The following is a 24,814-nucleotide window of genomic DNA, read 5'->3' on the forward strand; positions in this document are numbered from 1 at the left end:
CGAGCAGCCTTTTGTCAAGAATGGAATTGAGAACCTTACTTCCTTCCACATGATCTCAGCCTCAAAACCCAAAGAAAAACAATTAAAACTTTTAACTCAAACACTCGAAACTTAAAGGTTTGCAAAATGCTTAACCCTAGATTATCGAATGTTTGCTCAAAAGACTAAGATTTTAGAAATTTCAAGACTTATCCTCATTCCAACCCTATTTTTTGAAGTAAAATAAGGTATCCTTTATATAGGAGCTTAAAACCCCTAAAAATTGGTTCCCAACTGATGTGGGAGAAGCAATTTTGTCAAGTATTCAGCTTGAATCCATGACATTTGCTACGAACTAATAGGAATTGAGTTTTCAAGTCAGCTAAAGGACAAAACCCATTAATTTGTTGCAGAAATGAAAAAAGGGAAAAGGAAAAGACTTACGATGCATTTGGGGTTGAACAAGGGTGAGATTGGGCGAGAATTGTCAGAGCAATTAATGCTCTTTCCATTCTTGTCTCTACTATACCGTGGGAGGACAGCCGTGGGCCCTCAACTTTGCCAATTTCGGCCATGTGACGTGAGAATTTGAAAAGAGAGAGAGATAGAGAGAGAGACAAACCCTTGTCTCAATTTGGGGCAAATAAAATGAAGGGGTCATTTGGATATGTTAAACGCAGACTTGGGCCGGGTCGGCCCATCTTGGGCTGGGCTCGGCCAACTTTAAAAAGAGAAGGGGAGGGCTCAACATTTAACATATATACACATGTATACAATTGTGTATATATGTGTATATATATGTATACAAGGGCAAAAAACTTAAAATTTAAATTAATGGCAAATTTTATAAAGTGATAATTAATTAGTCATTTTAATTAAAATCAATTAACCAATTGAATCCCTTTAAAGTATGTTCATATACGTATAATGACCATTAATTGTGATTATAATCTAAATTAACATTTAATAAGCAATTGACTATTTCAAATATATCCGTAATTACTTATATAAAAGTTAATTTGGTTATTTCAGTTGTAACCACAATTAATTACACAATTAACCGTAGCCAATCAATTGTAACCACTTTAAAGGATAATTACAAGTAAAATCAAAATTGTACATAATTAAAGGTGAAATTAATTATTTTACTTAATCAATTAAACTTCTTGTTTTAACAGAGTGAGATAATGTCATATATGTTTCAGAATTTATAAATTAGCTCAAATAATTAATTTAATAATTATTTTCACTATTTAGAAATCTTTACAAATCATAGAAATATCTTTAACAATTATGTAAATTATGCAAAAAATTCAAATAACTTATAATAATATATCCTAAGATATTCTGCCAAATGAAATGGAAAAATGTCGCCGGAATAATTTATAAAATTATTTTGTTTTTCCAGAAATGCATATTTCACTCTGTTTGTATACAAGAAGTAAAAGCAATTAAGTAGAAATATCGGAGGGCCAAATTAGGTGTCAACATGAGGGATTACGAGTTTAATTCCTAGGTTACAATAGTTTGTAATCTGAAGTTTTCTCATTTATAGTGAAGTTTGAGCAAAATCCTACTGCAGTGGGTCGTGGTTTTACTCCCTTGAGCAAGGAGGTTTCTATGTAAATATCTTGTGTTATTTACTTTCTGTCTAACTTAAAGGAACAGAAAGAGAACCTAGTTCTCTATACTGTTTGGTGGACTCATATATTCTATCAATAAAGAAACTAAATAATGTTCAACTTCTAAGTTCTTCTTTAATTTTTTTTTTTTTTTTTAAGAGTTCCATCCTTATGATGGAGGAGTTAGGCATGACTCCAACCTGTATATTGACCAAAAATCATAATTGCACGGAGGAGGACATAGACCTTAGCCTCATTTACATAGTGGAGGTTGGATAAATCCATCTTATTTCCCATTTGTATGCTAATATTAAGCTGGAAGTGGTGATTAGTATTGCCTCTACTGTTTGGTTGAAACCAACAGTAAAAGGATACTAAGTACATCAAGAGGTGCCACAAAAATTCAAAAAATTCAGCTACCATTCGATAGGAATTTATTTCTTTTGCTTCTAAATCTGAAATTTGGGAGCCCATCAAGTTCTAGCTTCATTGAAGCTCTAACCTTAGCAGGAAGGACGGAAGCTTCAGTGAAGATAGTAGAAGTTTTTGAGTCTTCTCCCAAGTTAGCAAGTAGGTCCGCTGTAGAATTTCCCTCTCTGTATATATGTTTGAACTCAAAATCACCGTATCTAGTTAATCTCTGAATCTTAACAATGATCTCAGTTAGTTGCCAGGGTGGTTTTAGCTTTTCTTTGATCATGTTGACGACCATAAGAGAATCAGATTCCACCATAACATTCCGAAAACCATTATCCTTACATATGTTAATCCCTTTCCACATGGCCAACGCCTCTGCCATATTGTTGTTGCATTGCCCATAAAATTCAGCAAAGGCATGACTCATTATACCTCTGTGATCTCTTATGATGCCTCCTCCTCCAGCTGAACCTGGATTTCCTTTACTACAACCATCCACATTGAGCTTGACCCAATTAAAATTGGGTTTATACCAGTACACTGCTTGAGAGTGAGTTACAGGTCTGAGCTTTTCCACCAAATTACATTTCTCCAACCAAGAACTAGGAAGTTGTAGATCAGGGAACTGTGCTTTGAGAATTAAAGAAATAAGATGGTTGACTTGTTGAATAATGTACCAAGATGACATCTTCTTTTCTTCAAACCTGGCCCTACACCTGTTTTTCCAGACTTCCCAGCATATAGCAATTGGTATACACTGAAGAATGCATGAGTGAACTTCATTCCTGCCTTTAGCTATCCACCATTTCATAGTTGACAATCTTATTTGTCCCTGAACCAAACCAATACCACATGTGTTGCAAAAGAATTCCCATACTTGTTTGGCAATCTACCCTTCACTCAAGAGGTGTTCAGTGGTCTCTATTTTATGAACTAGACAACAATTACAAATAGAAGGAAGGTAGATTCCAAACCTTTTCACTGCATCATCCGAGGGGATCTTATTTTGCAAAGCCCTCATTAAGAAGAATGAGATCCTAAAAGGAACTCTTCTGTGCCAAGTCTTTGAGCTAACAAGTGTTGATTCTCTTTTCCTTCTCACAATCTGCCAAGCAGTTTTGCTGCTGAATTTCCCTGTAAGATCAGGAGTCCAGATAGGCAAATCCTGTCTCTCAGTGTTAAACTCAATGGTGATAATAGAGTTGATTACACTTTGAGGTAAAATCCTCCTGAGTTTCACAATATTCCAGGTATTACCCCTGTGGAAATCCTTGACCATGGTTTTTTTGGGAGTTCTTTGATTATGAACTAGGTTTGCAATAGGACCTAGATCAGTCCAATTGTCCCACCAAAAATATGTTTCTCCTTTGCCGATTTTCCATAGAATGGAGGGTTCCACCACTTTTTTGCTATCCATGAGCCTCTTCCATATATGAGATTGTCCATAAGCCCATTTCTTAGCAACATGGTGATATCTTTTGCAGTATTTGGCCTCAAGAAATGATTTTAAGATAGTATCTTGAGTCCTGAATCTCCACCACAATTTTGCTGAGAAAGTATTACAGATATCCCTAAGGGATCTGAAACCTGCACCTCCTTCACTGATTGGGAAACATAAGTCCTTCCAAGAGCACCAATGTTTTTTTTTTTCTGTCTCCATCCATTCCCCAAAAACAATTGGCAATGATCATCTCTATCTGTTCCAAAACAGTCTTGGGAGGATATACAACAGATAATAAATGTAGAGGAAGAGCCATGAGCACTGATTTAATAAGGACTGCCTTTCCTCCATAAGAAAGAAGTTTTCCTTGCCATCATTGTAGCCTTTTAGCAACTTTTGTCACCATAGTATTGAAATAAACAATTTTTTTCCTCCCAACATAAATGGGGCATCCGAGATAGATCATAGGGAACTGGCAATGATTAAAACCAGTGATCCCTTTAATAATATTTATCCTGGGGTCATCTTCTTTAAAAGTGACATAGAATCCAGATTTTCTCTTGTTGATAAGTTGTCCAGAAACCTCTTCATATTTCCCCAATTTATTCATCAGCAACTCTAGAGATTGGGGATCACATGATGAGAATAAAATAGTATCATTTGCATAGCATAAATGAGAGATATTAGGGCCATTCTTATCCATGGAAAATGGAATAAATTTTGATTGAGTTAAAGAGTCCATCATTTTAGAAAACAATTCAGCTCCTATAATAAAGAGAGAGGGGGAAACAGGATCTCCCTATTTGATGCCTCTAGTGGAGTTGAAAAAACCATGTCTAGTGCCATTAATATTGACAGAATACCAGACATTAGTGATGAGTCTCCAAACACTGTCAATCCATCTCTCAGAGAACCCAAATTGTCTAAGTATTCTACAAAGATAATCCCAGGAAACCCTGTCATATGCTTTAGTCATGTCCAGTTTAAGCACCACATTGCCATGTGAAGAGGTTCTGTTGATGTTATGAACCATCTCTTGGGTTAACATGATATTGTCAGTGATTGATCTGCCTTTGATGAAGCCTGTTTGATTAGGTGAGACCAGCTTGTGCATGAGGCAACTGAGTCTTTGATTAACTAATTTTGAAAGGATCTTGATTGAGAAATTACTAAGACTAATAGGTCTTAGTTCAGTAAAAGTCTGAGGATTGTCTACTTTTGGAATAAGTATTAGACAAGTATGAGTGAGGGCCTTTGGAATCTGATTACCTGCAAAAAAATCAAGAACCATTAGTAGCAAATCATCTTTTATGATTTCCCAACAACTATGATAGAATTTCCCTGAGATCCCATCAGGGCCAGGAGCACTGTGGGAACTCATGGAATAAACCACATCTTTCAGTTCATCCATAGTTGGATTGGCAGTGAGACGTTCATTATCATAGTCATTTAGTACTTTAGGAATGCAATTAAGACTAGAAAAGTCAGTAGTAGAATTCTCTTTGGAGAATTGATTTGAAAAAAAGGATACAGCTTCATTAGCAATTTCTTCATCGGCTTCAATCTAGCTTCCATCCTCTTTCCTCATCTTATTTAGCGATAGTCTCTTTTTCCTGCTTTTGACAATAGAGTGGAAGAATTTGGAGTTGACTTCTCCTTCCACAAACCATTGGATTCCTGATTTTTGTTTCCAGTAGGCTTCCTGTTTTTTGTAAGCTTTGACAAGAAGAGCATTAGTATAATTCAGAGTAGCTCTATTACTCTCAGAATTGTCAATGAGGATCCTGCTTTCAATGTCATCCACATTCTTTTCCAAATCAGTAACCTGGTCAAAAATATTCCCCACGGAGTTTCTAGACCATTCAGACAGTTTCTTGCAACTATTTTTCAGCTTTAGGTGGAATTTCCACATAGTTGATCCCTGAACTTCAATATTCCAAGCATTTTCCACAGTCTTATAGAAACTCTCCTCCTCGGTCCATAAATCTAGGAATCTGAAATATTTAGTATGATTTCTCTGATTTGTGTTGGCAATAGTTAGGAGAGGAGAATGATCAGACCCTGTCCTTATTAGGTGATCAACCGAGGTCGAATCAAACAAGTTCATCCATTCATGATTAACTAGAACTCTATCCAATCTCTGCCAAACTCTTTTATCCGGAGACCATCCATTACACCAGGTGAAATTGGATCCAGAGTATCCTGGATCCACCAGATCACATTCCATGATGCATTGCAGGAAAGAAAGACTTTTGGACATTCTATGAGGAGTACCACCTTGTTTCTCAGCAGGATCAGTAATACAATTAAAATCCCCAGCAATATACCAAGGTAAGTTATAATTTGCAGCAACATCTCTCAAGCTATCCCATAAATCTTCTCTAAGAACAGCTTCACATTTGGCATATACTGAGGTGATAATCAAATTGTTGCCCATCAAACTGATTTTGCAAGTAACTTGTTGGTCAGTTTCTTCTACCACACTACAATCTAATATATCATTCCAAAATAGCCATATTTGACTATTACAGTTGGCATATGCATTAGTGAATCCCAATAATCTCTTGAATTTGTCTATTTGGTCAGCCTTATGGAAAGGCTCACTAATAGCTATGAAAGGTGGATATTGAAGCCTGATGATTTGTTTAAGTCTGTCAAAATCACCATTGGAGTTGATGCTTCTGATATTCCAAAATAAGGACTTAAACATTATAAACTAACTGGAGAGATTCATCTCCTGTGTGTTGTACACAGGCTGTTGTGTGGTGATCCTGCCACCTCTTCCTCTAGAATTTTGTCTTCCACCTCTATTGTTGTTTCTGCCTCTTCCTCTGCCCCTAGGAGAAAGATGATTTTTGTCTATAATCTTGGCAAATTCTGAAGTAACATCTACATCAACCAATGCTTGAGAGCAAAAGGATCCGGTTAAGATATCGACATGTTCATCACTAGAAAGATTCATATTGTCATGATTGTCTGAAAGGTCTTCACCATTAAAACTTTCACTGTCAACACTAACATAGTCATCACTGACTTCAGTGCTCATTTCCTCTTCATAATCTTGATCTTCAAAACTATCCTCTTCATCCTCTTCTTCTTCCTCAGAAGATGATTCAGATTGATGTCCCTGTTTACTGATAAATATTTCATCACTTTCTTGGTCTTCTTCAAGACTAGTCCCACTGATGAGTTTGAGATAGTTATGATGAGCATCTCCAGGATCAATAGGGTAAGTCTCCTGTTGTGTGTAGTTGTCATCCTGTTTGGTAACTTCTTTTTTGTTGTTATCTAATTGGTTATCACTTTGTTTGTTCAAAATTTTGACACTTGTTTTGGACTGTGTGGTGATTTGGTTCCTATCCTGTGCTTTACTATTGAGATTAGTATCCTTCTGGTTTGTTGTTTTGGTGTCGGTATTGGGCTGTTGGGTGGAAATGTTCTTGTCTTGAGCCTTATTGTTATTAGTAGGACCTTTCTTTAAGCCACTGGTTTGCCCTTTCTCTATATTAGTACTTTGTTTGTAGAATAGCTTGCTTCCTTGATCATCAGTAGCACCAGTGTGTTTTCTTCTGTTATTCTTCCTCTTTTTCTTTTCATTGACTTGATTAGTAATTTGATGATCACTTTGAGTCATATAATTACCATGATTGATTTCTTCAGCTCTCCCTTTTCCTTTCCCATAAACCTCAGGAAGTTTATTCTTTTCAGCAGCATATGTATTTTCCTCAGGTTCATAGATAGCGAATCCCTTACTAATTCTGTTTCCTTGCCTTGTCTCAACTGTTTTGTTAAGCTCAGCCAATTCTTGATTAGCTTCTACTTGTTGTAGCCCTTCACTGTTAACCTTCTCTTCTCCATAATTAATATTGGCATTATCCTGTTGAACTTTGTCATTGATCATCTTCACTTTAGCACTCTTTTTCCTAGGAACAGATTGAAATTCTTCCTCCCTTTTCTTTTCAGCATCCTTCTTAGTTTGTTCCTCCCTTTGACACTTGATTCTGTCATCTCTTGCCTTAGTTCTGCATTGACTTTGAAAATGTCCTTGCATTTTACAATATAGGCAATAACTAGGGACCTTATCATATTCTATATCGAGCCATCTGCCATCGTCAGTACCATCCAACCTTTTGAAGCCCAACCAGATTTGGTCAAGTCTAGGTTTCAATAAGTCAATTTCCACTTTAACCTTAGCAACATTGCCTCTAGTTTTAGAAAAGGTGGCTTGATCAGGAGCTACAGCATTCCCAATATCACTAACCAACCTAGACATAATTTGCCATTTGAAAAGATGCCAAGGTAATTGATGTATTAAAATCCAAACTGGAACAATGGACGTTTCTTCCTGTGGTTTAAAATCTGCAGTCCATTTAAGGATTTTCATAGGTGCATCTCCAATATCAATGTATTCTTTAGTAAAAACATGATTATAATCCACCTCATTTTTAAAATCCAAATAAACATGATTCGGATCGAAATATGAAATTGTAACAGTACTTGATAATTGAAATTTGCTGACGAAAATCTTCCTGATTTCGTCCATTGTTGGTTTCCCTCGGTAAAATTTCCCTATAATGGTGAATCTACACTCCTTAGCTAGGTTGACGAAGTAATCCTGAGCATTGAAAAAAACTGCTGGTTTGCCTAAATGTGTACCATGTAGTATTTCCACCACCGGTTCATCATTTTTGCTGGATGATAATTGCGTTTGAACCATCGCCGCGAAGGTTTGTTTCGATACTATTTGTTGTTCATTCCTTTTGTTCTTTAGTGGGTCATTATTTCTTTGACCTTCCCCCATAAATTTTCCATTTTTGCACAAATTTTTGATTCCCTTCCGCTGCCTGAGATGGTGTTTTGGTTTGATTTTGGTTGTGGGTTGGTTGCATGCGGGTAGGTGGGTTGAGATTTGAAATGGGTTTATCATCATTGTTCTTTTGGTGTTTGTCAAAATTTGAGGAGATTTTTGGTGGAGGAGGGATGAAATTATCTTTTTTTGGAGGAGGATTTGGTTGATTGGTGTTGTTGGGTGTTTGGTTGGTTGAATGCTCGCTGGAAATTTGGTTGTTTCCGGCGAGAATGGGTGAGAGAAGAGGGGTGATTTCTGGTGCAGCCGACAAAATAGTCGTTAATGGTATGGGTTGGTGTTGATTAGCTTGGTTTGTAATGCTCTCATTGGTCAAGTTTGGTGGGTCAGGCGGTTGCCTATACTTTGGGTCAGTGGTAGGCATCATAGAGTTAGAAAGAGGCCAGAGAGAAAAAAGTTAGAGAGAGAATTGATGTTGATGTAACTTCTTCTTTAAATAATGTTCAACTTCTAAGTTCTAAGGATGCTATCAATGGTTTGAGATCTTTTGTGGAAATCACATGAATTTGATTTAAAGAACATAAGATCACATGATGTTAAAATGGTCTTTGGAGTGATTTAGCCTCTCGAACTGATAAAGGCTGTGATAGGTCAATAGAACAAGAACATAAATAATGTTAGCTTTCACGTTGCGGTACATGAAAAGGCTAAAAAACAAGTCCAGTAGACGGGTAAGGAGGTTTGAGATTAGCTTTCATGAATTGCGACACATGAAGAGCCATGAAACAAGCCGAATAAAGTAATGGCGTGTAACAAACTAGTTTATTACATGATGATATTCACTCCTCAACTTTGCTTTAAAAATTTAAGTTCCCCCTTAATTTTGAATAATAGATATTCTACCCCCTTTATCCTATACAATGTTTATTTCACCCTTGTTGTTTTCGATCCTTCATTTATGTAATATATTTTTATATTATATATAAAATTTATTTTATTAACCTAGGTATTTATAGATTCTTATTTGAGTTCATTAACATCATAAGTAAAATAATACTTTTATGAATTTGTCACATAATCTAAAGCTATTTTTTATGATTGTTATTTCAATATTATATGCATTGAGTATGTATATACAGAGGCGACTTTATGTACTAAAATTGGGTCACATGAACCATGGTCACTTGACTAAACTCGATATATTATGTGTATAATTCTGAAAATATATCTAATATTAACTGAATGAACACATGGTCAAACCAGGCTGAGTAGAGCACTTGTAAGGGGTTGTGTTTAATTCATGGTCGGGGGATCGAACTTGACCTGCTGCACGTTTTTGTTTTTTTTGTTTTAGTTTTAAAGCAACCTTCAACTTTCCTTTTTTATATTATTTCTAAACCCTTTTTCTTCTTTAGTTCTAATTGCCTAAAGACAAAAACGTTTTCCTTTTTTATATTACATCTAATTACTTTTTTTTCTTTATTTCTAATTATCCAAGTCCCAATAGGCAAAAGAAATATACATAGATGAAGTACAAGTTCAAACAACAAAAAGGGGCAAACCAATGAACCAAAAATCCATAAAAAAATGTAACTAATTATCTTTTGCTCGCCCATGTGTGTGTATATTTAAGTTTAACTTCTTTCTTATTCTCTATTGTCTATATAAAGAAACAAGTTTTGGTTGTCATTAATGGAATACTTTGAAGATTATAATTTAAAATTCATTTACAACATAAATAAATAACTTTAAAATTTTGTCTCTATTTTTATTAATTTTTCTGTATTATCTGTATTAAAATATTATAAAGTTATTATTACCTATCATTTTAACTTTTATAAATAGATATTAGAATTTTTAGGGAAAATACATAACCCCTCCCCCCCCCCCCCCTCCCCCCCAACGTATAGTCAGATTAATTATGACGCACCCAACCTTTGCGGGCGATCTATTACCCCCCCCCCCCCCCCAGTCTTAATTTTTCTGTATTTTTATACCATTTTTTGACTGACGTGGCAAAAAAAAATTTAAGCCAGTTGCACAGTGGAGAGTGTTGCACACTCTCCGCCACATTGGTGCCACGCTGCTGCCACGTCACTGCCACTTTTCCTTTTTTTTTCATTTGATTTTTCTTTTATTAATTATATTTACACTAATTAACCTCTAATTAACCATTAAACCATTAATTTTGTCTTCTTCATCACTAAACTCTTCTTCTTCATCACTAAACCCTTCTTCTTCTTCTTCATTTCAAGAAATCCATCAACTCATTTTCTTCCTCCATTAGCACACACACATTCAACCCATTTTCTTCAACCCATTTTCTTCCTCCATTAACACACACACATTCAACCCATTTTCTTCCTCCATTAACACACACACATTCAACCCATTTTCTTCCTCCATTAACACACACATTCAATTTAATCATCAATCATAAAGAGCTTATTTTCAAGAAACATTCAACCCATTTTCTTCAACCCATTTTCTTCAACCCATTTTCTTCCTCCATTAACACACACATTCAAGTTAATCATCAATCATAAAGAGCTTATTTTCAAGAAACATTCAACCCATTTTCTTCCTCTATTAACACACACACATTCAACCCATTTTCTTCCTCCATTAACACACACATTCATTTGAAGGCAAATCAAACACCAAAATATCTCCTCCACCGAAATGGCATTATGTTTTAATGGGTCGGACCCATTTTCATATTGGTGTTGTTACTGTTGTTGCTCCTGTTGCTGCTGCTGCTGCGTTGCTGTTGCGGTGTTGCTGCTGTTGCTGCGGTGTGGCGGCGGCGGCGGTGTGGCGACGGCGGCGGCGGCAGTGTGGCCGCGGCGGCAGTGGTTGAGGAGAAAGAAGAAGAAAGAGAAAAAGGAGAAAGAAGAAGAAAGAGAAAAATAAATTGCATTTAACAATTGAAATGTGGAAGAGAGGGAGGGTGGGGGTGGGTGAGAGGATAAAATATAAATTAATTTTTAAAAATTAATTTTTATTAAAATATAAAAAATATTTTTACTGCTTTCACTCGCCATAATTTTTTTTTTTTGCCTCGTCAGTCGAAAATGGTACTAAAGTACTGAAAAATTAAGACTGGGGGGTAATAGGTCGCCCGCAAAGGTTGGGTGCGTCATAATTAATCTGGCTATACGTTAGGGGGGGTTTTTATGTATTTTCCCGAATTTTTATTATTATTAATAAAATCAATTTTCTTATTCTGCTATTTTTTTTTTATAGAACATCATTAACTCATATACTCAATTAGTTTTTCTCACTTTCTTCTTCACCCAGAATATAATATTTATTTTTTATAGATTTGTTACATTGATTAAAAAATGAAAAATATCATGATTTTAAAGACGTAAAAAAAAAAAAGGAGACAACAATTGATAATGGAAGGTAAAATAAGCATTTAAAAGGCTTAATACCTAGATGGACCCTTAAACTTGGCATGTTTTGTAAGATAGGCATATAAACTTATAAGGTGACCAGATAGACACTTAAACTTACTCAAAGTGTATTTTTCAAGTTTTTCAGTTGTTTTGAAAACAAAAACTATATTTTTCAAACACTCACAATTTTCATGGCCAAACAAGCCCTAAATATATCACAAAATATTTTTTTTAAAATGCAAAAATAAGGCAAACGCATATACATGAGACTATAAATGTGCACTTAAACCAATAAATACTCGCTAATCGCAATTTTGCAGCTTTCAATTAACTCGGTTTTTTTTTTTACACTTGAATAATTAAAAAACAATAACTTTAACCAATAAAAATCCTTAAAAAAAGAAATTTCAAATTAAGAAATTTCTTTTTTTTAAGGATTTTCTTCTCGGCTTTACAGTTTTCTTAATTTGAAATTTCTTTTACACTTGAAATACTGAACTTAGAAATTTCTTAATTTGAAAATTCTTTTTTTTAAGGATTTTTATTGGTTAAAGTTATTGTTTTTTAATTATTCAAGTGTAAAAAAAAAAACCGAGTTAATTGAAAGCTGCAAAATTGCGATTAGCGAGTATTTATTGGTTTAAGTGCACATTTATAGTCTCATGTATACGCGTTTGCCTTATTTTTGCATTTTTTTAAAAAAATATTTTGTGATATATTTAGGGCTTGTTTGGCCATGAAAATTGTGAGTGTTTGAAAAATATAGTTTTTGTTTTCAAAACAACTGAAAAACTTGAAAAATACACTTTGAGTAAGTTTAAGTGTCTATCTGGTCACCTTATAAGTTTATATGCCTATCTTACAAAACATGCCAAGTTTAAGGGTCCATCTAGGTATTAAGCCCATTTAAAAAGTCAATTAGGATAAAGGGGGAGAATATCTATTGTTCAAAGTTGAGGGGGGAATTTGATTTTTAAAGCAAAGTTAGGAGGTCTAAATGATTTTTTACCCTTATTACATTCATCATTTTTGCCTTTCAAATTATGATCATTTTCTTTATGGCTTATTTTATTTGTATTGTTGGCCATACAAATAAAATCCTAAATTATGATTGCCCGTATATTTCTGGAATACTAGTACTAGTAATTTAAGTGAACCACGTATATATGTAAACCCCAAGTTATGGAAAAGACCCGAACGCAAGTTGTATAAAGGAAATGGGAACCTTTTCATTTCCAACAAGGTCGTCGAAGGTGTGCGCTCCTTGCCGGTAAAAATTTACCCGCACCGAGTGTCTACACTAAACTCGACTAATTTATCATAGTTATGTGATTTAATGAGGTAATAATTTATCTTAATTAATCATGATTAAGTGAAAAAAGTCATGTATATACAAACTCGTGACCCTTGTTTTAAAAGGCGTGAGTGTAAGGCAAGGCGTTTTACATATGCCTCGGCAAGGCGCAAGCACCGAGGCACGAGGCATAAGCCCCATGAGTATTTAATTTTAATATTTATAAATTAATAAAATAAACATATAAATAAATATACTTTTACTTATTAAAAAATAATAAAAATAATTTTAAAAAATGTATATTTTTATTATTAACATGCAAACATCTGCACGACCCATTATAAAAGAAATTTTAAAAAAGTGAATGACATAAAGATGCATTACACCAATAACATGATCATGATGAAACATAATTGGAGTTGTAAAAATGATACTCTATCCTAATAATTCAAAGATAAAAATGACAATAATATAAAGTTATTATTTTAAAACCGGAACTTGTTAACAAATTAATGCTCATTATAATACAAATAGTCAGAATAGAGTCTTCAAAATATTACCTAAACTAGAGCGATATAAAAAAAAAAAGTCTAAAACTAAAACTATTTTGAAAAAGATAAATTGAAGAATGCTAAAAATATTTTGAAGAAAATAAAGCATAAAGAAGGAAAATGTAAGCATAGTAAGAATTGGAGGACATAACTCTCTGCTTTGTGATTTACACTTTGCATACAAAGGTCTAAGGTGTATCTGTTATTTTGTAAACAACAAAGAGAAAAGATTACGAAATTAGGATAAACAATTATATATATATATATATATTGAGATTTTTAGTTTGAGAATTTATTATGAGATGCGTACACCTCACTATACTTACGACCCGCACTTACGCATCGGAGCGTTTTTGGTACGCCTCGCCTCGGGGCTAGCCTCAAAAATGCCTTTTTAAAATACTGCTCATGACATGTATCTATTGACTTGATCTAAATACCCGGTGTAAGTGTTACCTTTCCTACCCTACCTTCGTTGACTTTGAATGAGCAATTCGGGATCTGCAATTAGATTGTTTTAACCTTTTGATAGGGAGCTATTTACTCTTTTTCAATAGTTTTCTTATTCGAATTTATTTTAGTCATATCAGTGAATTTTTCAAATGTCACGTTTAACCCTTTTTTTTTCACGAATTGCCCTTCATTTGGGATGGTTTTTAATTTTTACCCTTCAAATTGGTGGTCTTTAAGTTTTGTCCTTCTCCTAATACTCCGGGGTTGTGGGTTTGAACCCCAGCTCAGTAAAAAAAAGAAAACATCGCAAAGCCTTAAGTTCTGCCCATGCAAATTCTGCCTTTAAGGCAGAATTTCTGCAAAAGTTAAAGACCACCATTTTGAGGAGCAAAAATTAAAGACCAGCCCCAGCGAAGGGCAATCCTGCAAATGGCCCTCAAGAATCTAGAAGAAAATTCTCTTGTTTTTTCTTTTTCCATTTACCTTACTTAATGGCGGACCTATGCTATAGCTATTGGGTACTTGTATTTTAGCCAAATACCATATTTTTATATAAGAAGCTACTAATAACATACAAAGATATTAACGAGCACCTAATTTTAAAGTAAGGCTTTGAGATTTAAGGTAATTGAACACTAACAGCTTTAAAATCTTGTGTTCGCCGTTTACCTTAGTTTTTAATATAGACTAACAACTTCAAACTTTCAACCATTGGTTGGTGCTATAGGTACCACCATTTTAGTAGAACAAGCTTCACTCTTGCTGCTAGTTTTAATATCCATGTTTCAACAAAAACTAAGCTGCGGACGCATCCTAATTCGATAAACAAAAACATAAAATGTTCAGAAAAGGACACAAATGGGCATCCGGCCCAAACTATTGACAACCGGATGATCCAAGAAGCTTAAAAGATATTTTTACCTTTTTAAAACATTTCCATTTTGTAGCCTTTTTTCAGCTAATTTCAGCATGTGTATAGAAATTGTATCATTGTTGTATAGAAAATCTATCATATGTATAGAAATTGTATCATTATTGTATAGAATATGTATCCCTGCAGTATGTGTTTAGAAAATGTATAATTGGTGTATAATTTCTGTTTAATAAATGTATACTTACTAATTATACACATATTATACATATATTGTACAAGTTTTGGGATATTTCTTGAAGGCTCGATTAACGCATACTTAATAATTATATACATATTTTACATGTTTTGGGATATTTTTTGAAGGCTCAATATGAATTTTTTTCGTCGATCTTTAGTGGCGACTTTTTGATCTTTGTGGCGACTTTACTAGCCACAAATAGTCTTGTTCTTTTTGTAGTGAGTCTTTTAGTGACGACTTTTAGATCTAAAGTCGCCACAAAAAGTTTTTTTTTTTTTTTGGTAATGAATGGGCTATTGGGCTAGCGCTTGATAATACTTTGAGCCGAACGGCCAACTCACGATATTAAGCCCAAACGTGGGCCAAACAAATTTCTAAGGCCACTGTGTGTCCTTTTCCCTAAAATGTTCAATCAAGAATCAAACCAGAGATCCATACATAATGCTCATCAAGTCTAAAAAATCAGTACTACATTTCATACACATATGCACTCCCACAGGGGTAGAGCTACAGTGTAACACAGGGGTTCGGATGAACCCAATAGCTTTTGCGTAGATCCTGTATTTGTATTAGAAAATCTAGTAAATGTATATAATTATTTAAGTGCAAACACACTTGGAAGGTTACCCTGAGGGTTCAGTGGTAAGCAAGAAGGCAGACAAGCCTTCCGCGTCCGAGAGCTGGGTTCGAACCCTGCTCTCAACGTCCTTTTCGTTTTTTGCTAAGCACACATACACTTTTTCCATTTGCTACACAGTTTGCCCTTTCTGCCATGTATGCAGATTTAAAAAAAAAAAAAAAAAAACATAAGATTGACAATTAAAAACGCAAAAAGAACATTTCATTCTAAATAAAAGAGGCCCTCCGTTTCTTTCACAAACATCAAATCAAAAAAATTAGATTTCTACAAAGACCCAAAACCTATTCAATCTTCTTCTTTCCGAACTCCCAAACCCCAAATCCTGACTCCGCCTCTGCACGGCCATAATATATGGACATACACCAAAACTAAAATACAACTAAAAGCGTGTTTAGCTAAGCTCATAAACACTTCGTAACTTATTTAATGTGTTTGATAAATATTAAAATACTTATAAGCTAAGTATTTATCAATATATTTTCACCAAAACACATCAACTGCTTATTAGGTTCAACGCTTCAAAACCAAACATGTTTATTTATAAAACAAATTTCAAACACCAACAAGTAATTTTCAGTATCAGCCTAACACTAAGACAAAAGTACACTGATGATAACAATGGGCACTAAGATGACAAATGAAGCTGTGGCAACCACCCTGGTCGACACGGATCCCGATGGCGGTGGAGGAGGCAATTCACCACCGGGCGTCGCCGGAGATGATCCGGGAGAAGGGCTGCCGCCGGAGCCGGATGGAGATCCGGTAGAAGTGACGTTGATAGCTAATTTTTGTCCCTGGTTGCAGTGGATGGTACAAATGAAATAATACTCTCCAGTAGTATCCAGGGTGAAATCTGCTGGACCATCTGTCTCATTATCAATAGGATTTGCAGTGTTGCATGTATCAAAAGCATTTTTGTTTACTCTGGCTGCTGTGTGTACTCCAGTTTGGAAATTGAATTCTGCATCAAATTGGCAATTTTTTTAAAAGTACATAAAAAGTACTCCCTCGATTCTACACGATTCGAAGTACAAAGGTTGAAATTATCTAATTTTTGGTGTAAATTCGGACGATTATTCTTCAAGTTTTTGAAATAAAAATTATACATTTAGAAGCTACATCAAAAATACAATAAGTCAAAATAAATAACAGTTTAAAATATTTTAAATGCATTTAAAAATATTGCGGTCAAAGAAAAATTATGTTGACTTTAAATAGTTTCTGTGTCACATAAAGTGTGACTAGCGGGTTTACGAAACATGCAATATATTAGAGTCCGGAGCCAAAATGGCATATTTTTGCAGCCATTAGCCCAAAATAGGCTGTCTTTTTTTTTATACCACAATGGGTATTTCGTTGGATAACCAACGAAATACCCACACAACACTGTTCCGGTGCCGAACTAATGAGTTGCATTTCGCTACAAGTGTAGTGAAATGCAACAATTGTTTTTTTATTGTTTTTTGCATTTCGTGAATATTAGAACGAATTAGGTTTTTTTTTTAATATTTCGTGAATTTGAACGAAATTGATTTTTTTTTTTTTTTTTTTTTTTGTATTTCGTGCATTAATTCACGAAATATAACTGATTTTTTTTTTTTTGCATTTCGTTGGTAGATCAACGAAATAGGATAAAATATTTTTTTTTTATTTCGTTGATATACCAACGAAATAGGAAATTATAATTTATTTATTTTTGCATTTCGTGTATTAGAAAACGAAATAGGATAAAAAAAAATTGTATTTTTGTATTTCGTTTATATAAAACAATAGGAAAATAATTTTATTTTCATTTCGTTTATATAAAAAGAAATAGGAATATATATATATATATATATATTTTGTATTTAATTTATATAAAAACGAAATAGGAAAATAATTTTTTTTTCATTTATATACCAACGAAATGTTTTGTTCCACCTGCGAAATGGAACAAAACATTTCGTTGGTATATAAACGAAAAAAAAAATCCTATTTCGTTTTTATATAAATGAAATACAAAAGATATATATATATATATATTCATCCTATTTCATTGGTATATGAATGAAATAATATATATATATATTCCTATTTCGTTTTTATATAAACGAAATGAAAATAAAATTATTTTCCTATTTTTTTATATAAACGAAATACAAAAATACAAAAAAAAAAAATTATCCTATTTCGTTTTCTAATACACGAAATGCAAAAAAAAATATATATATATATAGTTTCCTATTTCGTTGGTATATCAACGAATAAAAAATATATATATATTTTATCCTATTTCGTTGATCTACCAACGAAATGCAAATATATATATATATATATATATATATATATATATATATATATATATATATATATATATATATATATATATATATTCCAATTTCATTTTTAGATGAACGAAATAAAAAAAATTCATATATATTTTCCAATTTCGTTTTTAGATGAAATACAAAAAATATTTTCCATATTTCGTTTTTTTATTCACGAAATACAAAAAAAAAAACCTATTTCGTTCATTAATTCACAAAATGCAAAAAAAAATCAGTTATATTTCTTGAATTAATTCACGAAATACAAAAAAAAAAAAAAAACAGTTTCGTTCAAATTCACGAAATATATATATTAAAAAAAAAAAAATTATTTCGTTCTACAAGTGTAGCGAAATGCAACTCATTAGTTCGGCACCGAAACAGTGTTGTGTGGATATTTCGTTGGTTATCCAACGAAATACTCATTGTGGTATAAAAAAAAGGCAGCCTATTTTGGGCTAATGGTTGCAAAAATATGTCATTTTGGCTCCAGACTCCAATATATTAAAAGTTGTAAATAATAAAGCATTTATTTCCTTAAGCAATAATAATATTATACAAAATGGAATCGGATGATAATTTTATTATCTTCATTTCCATATGTTTAGACATGATGGTGCGAATATAATATCACATCATCAATACACGATAATACACTTTAGTGCTCCTTAATTATGTTTAGACACGATAACGCACTTTAGTGCTCGTTGTGTTTAGACACGATAACACACTTCAGTGCTCCTTTGTTATGTAAAAAATTCTCAATTTTTTTTTATGCAATAATTTGCTGAATTTCTTTCGTTGGTACCACGACACAGAGTACACTTAGACAACTTTTGATATAAAAAAAATTGCGCGATCAACTTTGTCTTTCAAGTGTATATAATTGATTAATGATGTCATCACAGTTAGATTGTTCTATTTTTCTTATCTTTTGAGAAATTCTACTTCCACCAACAATATAATTATTACTAATAGAATTACTTAATTGGATTATGAATAAAGCGTAAATCAACAGTTCCACATCTCAATATCAATGAATACTAGCTAGAAGGAAAAATAAGAAGACCCCTATTGTTGTGTAGACTTTGTTTTGCATAAACCAAGGGTGGCTAAGTTCAATGCAATGATGGCGTCGAAATATATATTTACGTAATCATAATACTTATAAGTTAATTAATGATAAGTAAGAATAATTGATCCCACATGTTAACCTACACTAATAATGTAAAAAATAATTACACCATATATAACTTAAATCCAGAAAAAGAGCAGACTCTCAATAGTAATTTCCATAGAAGTTGATATATATGCTTACCTAGAACGTCCCCAACAACAAAAGTATGTTGGTTAGCCCAGTTGGAAAAAGTAACAGCACCATTAGGAGGAGTCTGCCAACCAAAACTATCTCCAACTGTATATGTTCTTCCTACTGAAACTTCAATAACACAAGCAAACAACAAACACACTAACAATAATTTGGCACATGAACCAAATTTTGTAACCATAATTTCCATCTCAGTTAACTTGTTATATGTTCTAAATGGATTAGGTCGCCCCTGTGTTTAGTTATGTATCTTGTAGTAGTTCAAATTTGCGTTGTGTTTTTGTTGAATAAATAGAGAAGAAGCCAATGGTAATGCCTTATTGGAGTAGTTGATAGTTTTTTTGTTTAATAAGTTTAAAAGTCAGACTTGGATTGTGTGTAAGGTAAAATTTTCACATCAATTGAGATAAGAATTTAGCATAATTATTAGTCAATGGTTTGAGGATTAAAAATATTTCTTGGATCATGCCGGTCCGAGAAACTGTTACAATATCTAGTTTATTTTCTTGGTTTGAATATTCTTTGGTTAGACAAAAATTTTATACAAAGATGATGGACCTATTCTATTTTTTAATTACTGATCCCTCCCTTTTAATTTGTAAGACCGATTTTGATGTTTGGCCAAAAATGCATATATTTACTCATTGTTGTCTCACATTCTAGTACTTTTAATTGTCTTTTGAGTATTGTTTTATTGATTTGTGTTTAATATTATATTTTATTGTTTAGGAATAAAGCAGCGTGAGGATGAAGAAAGTTAGATAAAAACCACATAAAACGTGTTGAAATTGAGTAGATGGAAATAAAGAAGCCAATGTTGGAAAGGAGATATCAAAGAATAAATGTAATGATGGGTCATGGTTACTTGATGATTGAGCCAAATAATTTTGCAATGATTGAAAACAAAAGAGAGCAAAGAAACCGAGAATTGAATTGTGGAAGCAAACTGAAGACGTAACTGGCAGCAATTCACTGGAATATATGCCCAATGCGACGCACAGTACGTATTTTCGGCCCAATACAGTGTATTTTTCAATTCTTGTTTGGACTAGGTTATTTTGTTTGGGTCTTTTTTTCACCTATAAATAGTCCATAAAATGGATTTTTGCATAACTTTGGATAACTTGAAACCCTTAGTTCAGAACTTGGGACCTAAAGAGAGCTTGGAGCCGCCGTGGAGGCCGTAGTTACGGGGTTTTACCTTCTCTTCTCTGTAATATTCGTTTTTACGTTTTTTATTCGGATGATTTGTTGTTTTTCCTCCATGTCTATGTGGAGCTAAACTCTTTAGTTCTAGGATTTTGTCGCTATCATGAAAGTTGTGGTTTGACGATTGTTTCTATCTATTAAAATTCCATCTTTTGGGTTGCTTATTTATTCTTGTTCTTAATTGTTTAATCACTTGATCACTAATTAGACACTATATGTGGTGCGTGAGTTAGACTTGATAGAGGGAACTCAGGTACGTAATAAGAATAAATAGAGTTTGTTCGATTTAATCGTTTCGCTATTGAGGATAGAAATATACCCTTTAGCCCTATTTAGTTGGTTACGGAGATATAAATGTGTTCTTGTTACTTCTTACGATCGTAGAAATATAGACATTAAGAGTAGCATCTACAGGCTTGTGAGTAGTTCGAAAGAATATCATAAAGTTAACATAAACCCGTCAACTAGTAACCCAAGAAATAAAATAGGTAGAACAATTAGATGACTCAACTGGATTGTTAGCGGTCATAACCCTAGATCTCTTCTCCAATAAAAACATGCTCTTTCTTGGTTGAAGTTCATTATTTGTTTTCCTCTTATTTTTAGTTAGTTGATAATTATATCTTTGGATTTTAATTCTTGTTTACATAATTAGGATCGTTTAATTAAGTAAATAGTTAATCATAAGTTCTGTGGGTACGATATCTGGACTTTAATCCTATATTACTTGTACGGCTGTGTATTCTTACTTGTGCGTTTGGGAGCAACAAATTTCTTGACATTGAGTTTAAATCTGTCATGATATTTTTATGGCTATAAAAGTATGTCATTAATTAGAATTGTAAATGAGAATATAAAAATTATAATAAGTTATTTTCATCTATGAAAATATTTGTTTTTCAATTGACTAATAAGAAAATAGTGTCAAAATAGGTATAGTAGTTTTTATAGTGCATTTTTCAGTACTATAGGTCTTTTAAATAAATGTCGAAGTGCATGCTTTTGATTTTGTGACTAGTCTATGACGTTGGCACTTAACAATATTATATATGTTTCTCGCGAATTTAAGATAATTTTCGTAGAGTGGTTTTGTTATAAGAAAAGGTTTCCAGAACCTTTTTTTTTTAGCTATTATGTCCTTTTCTTTTGCTAACCTTTTTGCCATGTCTTCCTATTATCTTTTTGGGGGCGTGGTGGGGGCTGAGTTGTTAAATCGGCCATTTCATTTTTTGTGTTTTAATAAAAGGAGGAATTTCAGTAATGTACAATTCAACATACAAAATTATATTTGGATAGTTATATTTTTAAATTACAAACCTATGACCCAACAAATTATGGCCGCAGCTTGTCTATACAATATTATACAACAATATACAACTTTATACACCTATTGTAGATAACGTATAAACCTTGTATAATAACGTATAAGAGGTGTTTATACACACTTCTACAGTGTTATGCAGTGTTTATACAGTGTTTAAAGTGTAACATAATGTATGTGTTTTATACACACTTTACCCTTAAGAAAACACCAACATTAGAAAGAGATTTGGAAGGAAAAAATAGCATCTTCGAGTTTGATATGGGGGGGAAGGGATTGTGGCTATCTCGGGTAATTAACTTTTTAAAAAATGGGATGAAGGCTACAAAATGTAAGAAAAAAAAACTATGGCCATTTCGGGTAAATACTTTACCCAAAATGCCATAGAGTGTTATTTTTCCTTAATAAAATCGTCCACTTAATTGAGAAATGATAAATAAAAGTTTTTTTTTTTTGCTATGAACGAAAACTGAATTCAGGTCCTGCTAGGGTTTTTTGTTAAGTCAGCTTTAATTGTAATTAGTTATTTGGTTAAAATTAATAAATATAAAATATTAATCAATCAACAAAATATTTAAAAAAAATATCTGGCGATTAGTGGTGGTGATGGCTAACGCCTAATGATGGTGATTATGGGTGCAGACTGGGGCTGGTGGTTGATGATGGTGTTGGTTGGTGGTGGTTGTTGTAGGTACGTAGTAGCTAGTGACAATGGTGACTGGCAGTTATGGTTAACAATAGTGGTTGATGGTGGCGGCTGAAAATTTTGTAAATGATAATAACAGCTAATTGTGATTGTGATGACTGATAGTAGTGGTGGGCGATATGCAGATGGTGGTGATTGTCGATAATAATTGGTGGCTATATTGGTAATGTTGGTTGGTGATAATGAATATAAATGATGTTTATTGGTGATGTCAGTTGATTATGGTGATAGAAGGTAGTTATGTGGGTTGTGGCTGAGGATTATGGTTGTACAAGATGATAATAATGGTGGCGGGCCGGCAACGATGATCACCGATGAATAAAGTGAATAGAATAGTAGTGAAATGTTATCTTTACAACAATCCTTGAATGAATAGCTTCTTCATGGTATTAAATTTTTATTATAAGATCCTAATAATTCAAACATATGCATACACAAAAAGTAATTGTAAGATAAAGAAAATAAATACACTTAAAAATTAAAATTAAAATAATTAAGATTCGGACACAAAAAATTATTGCACTTAATAAATGTGATCCAAATAGTTAATATTCAGATTTTAAGTAAGAAACACACTTTATTAATGACTGAAGTTCGAACAATTAAGACTCAAACATTCAAGTGCAAATAAATGAGTCGTTAGAGTTCTTAAAGCTAATGTCAGCACATGTAAAATTTTGTATTGATCAACATTCTTAGTGCCGTTTATGACATTCATCGATGATTTTTTTTTTTTTTTGAAGTACTAGTAGTTGTTTTCACATAAATGGTGGATATTGCATCAGTGCATACGCTTACACAGATATGTAGCAGCTAGTTTACAATTAGATTTGTGTTCTTTATGAGTTTGGTAAATGTCTTTATCAAAATGGAAAGTTATCTTAATTATCGATAGGTTTATTTAAGTAGTATTGCATCCGGACCTTTTTATCTGTCATTTTAGCACACCAAAAATTGGTCCATAATATTTGTCACTTCAGAAAATTAAGAAGACATTAAATACTTTTTCTTTTCAATTCGATCCTCACTATTCCAAAAGGCATATAATCCTTAATCACTCTTTTAAGGAAGAAATTAGGATAATTTAATTAAATAAACATTATGATTATACTGATTATTTAATTAAATTATCCTGATTTCTTCCTTAAATCTGTTCCCAGACCCCATTTTGTGAGATTTCACTGGGCGTATGTTGTCGTTGCATAATTAATTCTGTTAAATAATTTTCTTAAGTGCCAAATATTGAACAACGAATAGAAAAGATGGAGGAATAATATAATGATGGAAAGGTCCTTTATTTTAAAGTCGTACTTGCGCTGGTATTTTATGCAGAAAATATTGTTTTTGGGTGTTTCCTGTTTCAAGAGTTACGTACATAAATCAATATGCTTTAATTTAAAAAATAGGCATTCAAGGAAATTCGTAGCAACTGCTTGAACAAAAAGTCAACCATGCATAGGGGAGAATCCAAAGTTCAAACAAACATATGTGCACCCAAAAGAATAGCTTAAGGGTTGGTAGAATATATAGAAAAAAATATATATTACAAGATGAATAATGAAATGTGTTCTTGACCAATTCCAGTTTTCCTGTCATTTAAAAAAAAAATGCAAAAGAAGAACGAGAGGAGGAAGAAGATAAAATCCAATTATTTTATAGATTTATCTAAGCTTTACCTATCTAGGACATAGACAAGGTATATCTCATCAATCTGGATAAAGCTATCTCATCAATCTGGATAAAGCTATTATTCTAATCAAGACATCATTGATATATACAAATTTTCAGCTCAATTTGTTTTTTTTGGTCTCATTCAACTCATCATCATGTAGCCAACAGAACAAGATCTTGGCCATATTGTCACAGAACTTTTGTTCTAGAAAATTTTTAATTAAACTAAGAATATAATGTTACAATAATGTAACAACCCAACACACTAGTGACATTATATATTTTGGGTCTAGGTTTGCACGACTTTAAAAACGTCATTAGGATTTAGGGCTTATATCTCGTATACTTAACTCCGTTGAAATCTGAGGTTTGCTCTGTCATCACCTGATGTTGGATGCGGAATGACTCTGATACTATTTATAACAGTTAACCAACTAATAATGTTGTCTACCTTGGGCATAGGCGGCCTGCACGACTTTTAAACGTGTCACTTAGGTCTAAGGTTAATTTGTATCCTGATGTAGAGGCAGAGGTGGAGGAATAAAAAATCAAAAAGT

The 24,814-nt window shown here is 33.0% G+C and overlaps 2 protein-coding genes across 2 annotated transcripts; both read right to left on the reverse strand.

Annotated features, from left to right (window-relative positions):
• Nucleotides 1–2,013: 2,013 nt before the first annotated feature.
• LOC132601289 (uncharacterized) lies at nucleotides 2,014–3,297 on the reverse strand. The gene is made up of 2 exons (XM_060314389.1): nucleotides 3,001–3,297; nucleotides 2,014–2,850 (listed from the first exon to the last, which is right to left on the reverse strand). Exons 1-2 carry the CDS (start codon nucleotides 3,295–3,297, stop codon nucleotides 2,014–2,016), a joined length of 1,134 nt encoding a protein of 377 aa, XP_060170372.1.
• A 12,895-nt stretch (nucleotides 3,298–16,192) lies between these two features.
• Nucleotides 16,193–19,641, reverse strand: LOC132603163 (umecyanin-like). Its single transcript, XM_060316089.1, has 2 exons — nucleotides 19,342–19,641; nucleotides 16,193–16,678 (listed from the first exon to the last, which is right to left on the reverse strand). Exons 1-2 carry the CDS (start codon nucleotides 19,538–19,540, stop codon nucleotides 16,308–16,310), a joined length of 570 nt encoding a protein of 189 aa, XP_060172072.1. The 5' UTR covers nucleotides 19,541–19,641; the 3' UTR covers nucleotides 16,193–16,307.
• Nucleotides 19,642–24,814: the final 5,173 nt, after the last annotated feature.

The sequence above is a fragment of the Lycium barbarum genome, chromosome 7 (assembly GCF_019175385.1).
Source record: "Lycium barbarum isolate Lr01 chromosome 7, ASM1917538v2, whole genome shotgun sequence".
Taxonomy (NCBI): domain Eukaryota; kingdom Viridiplantae; phylum Streptophyta; class Magnoliopsida; order Solanales; family Solanaceae; genus Lycium; species Lycium barbarum.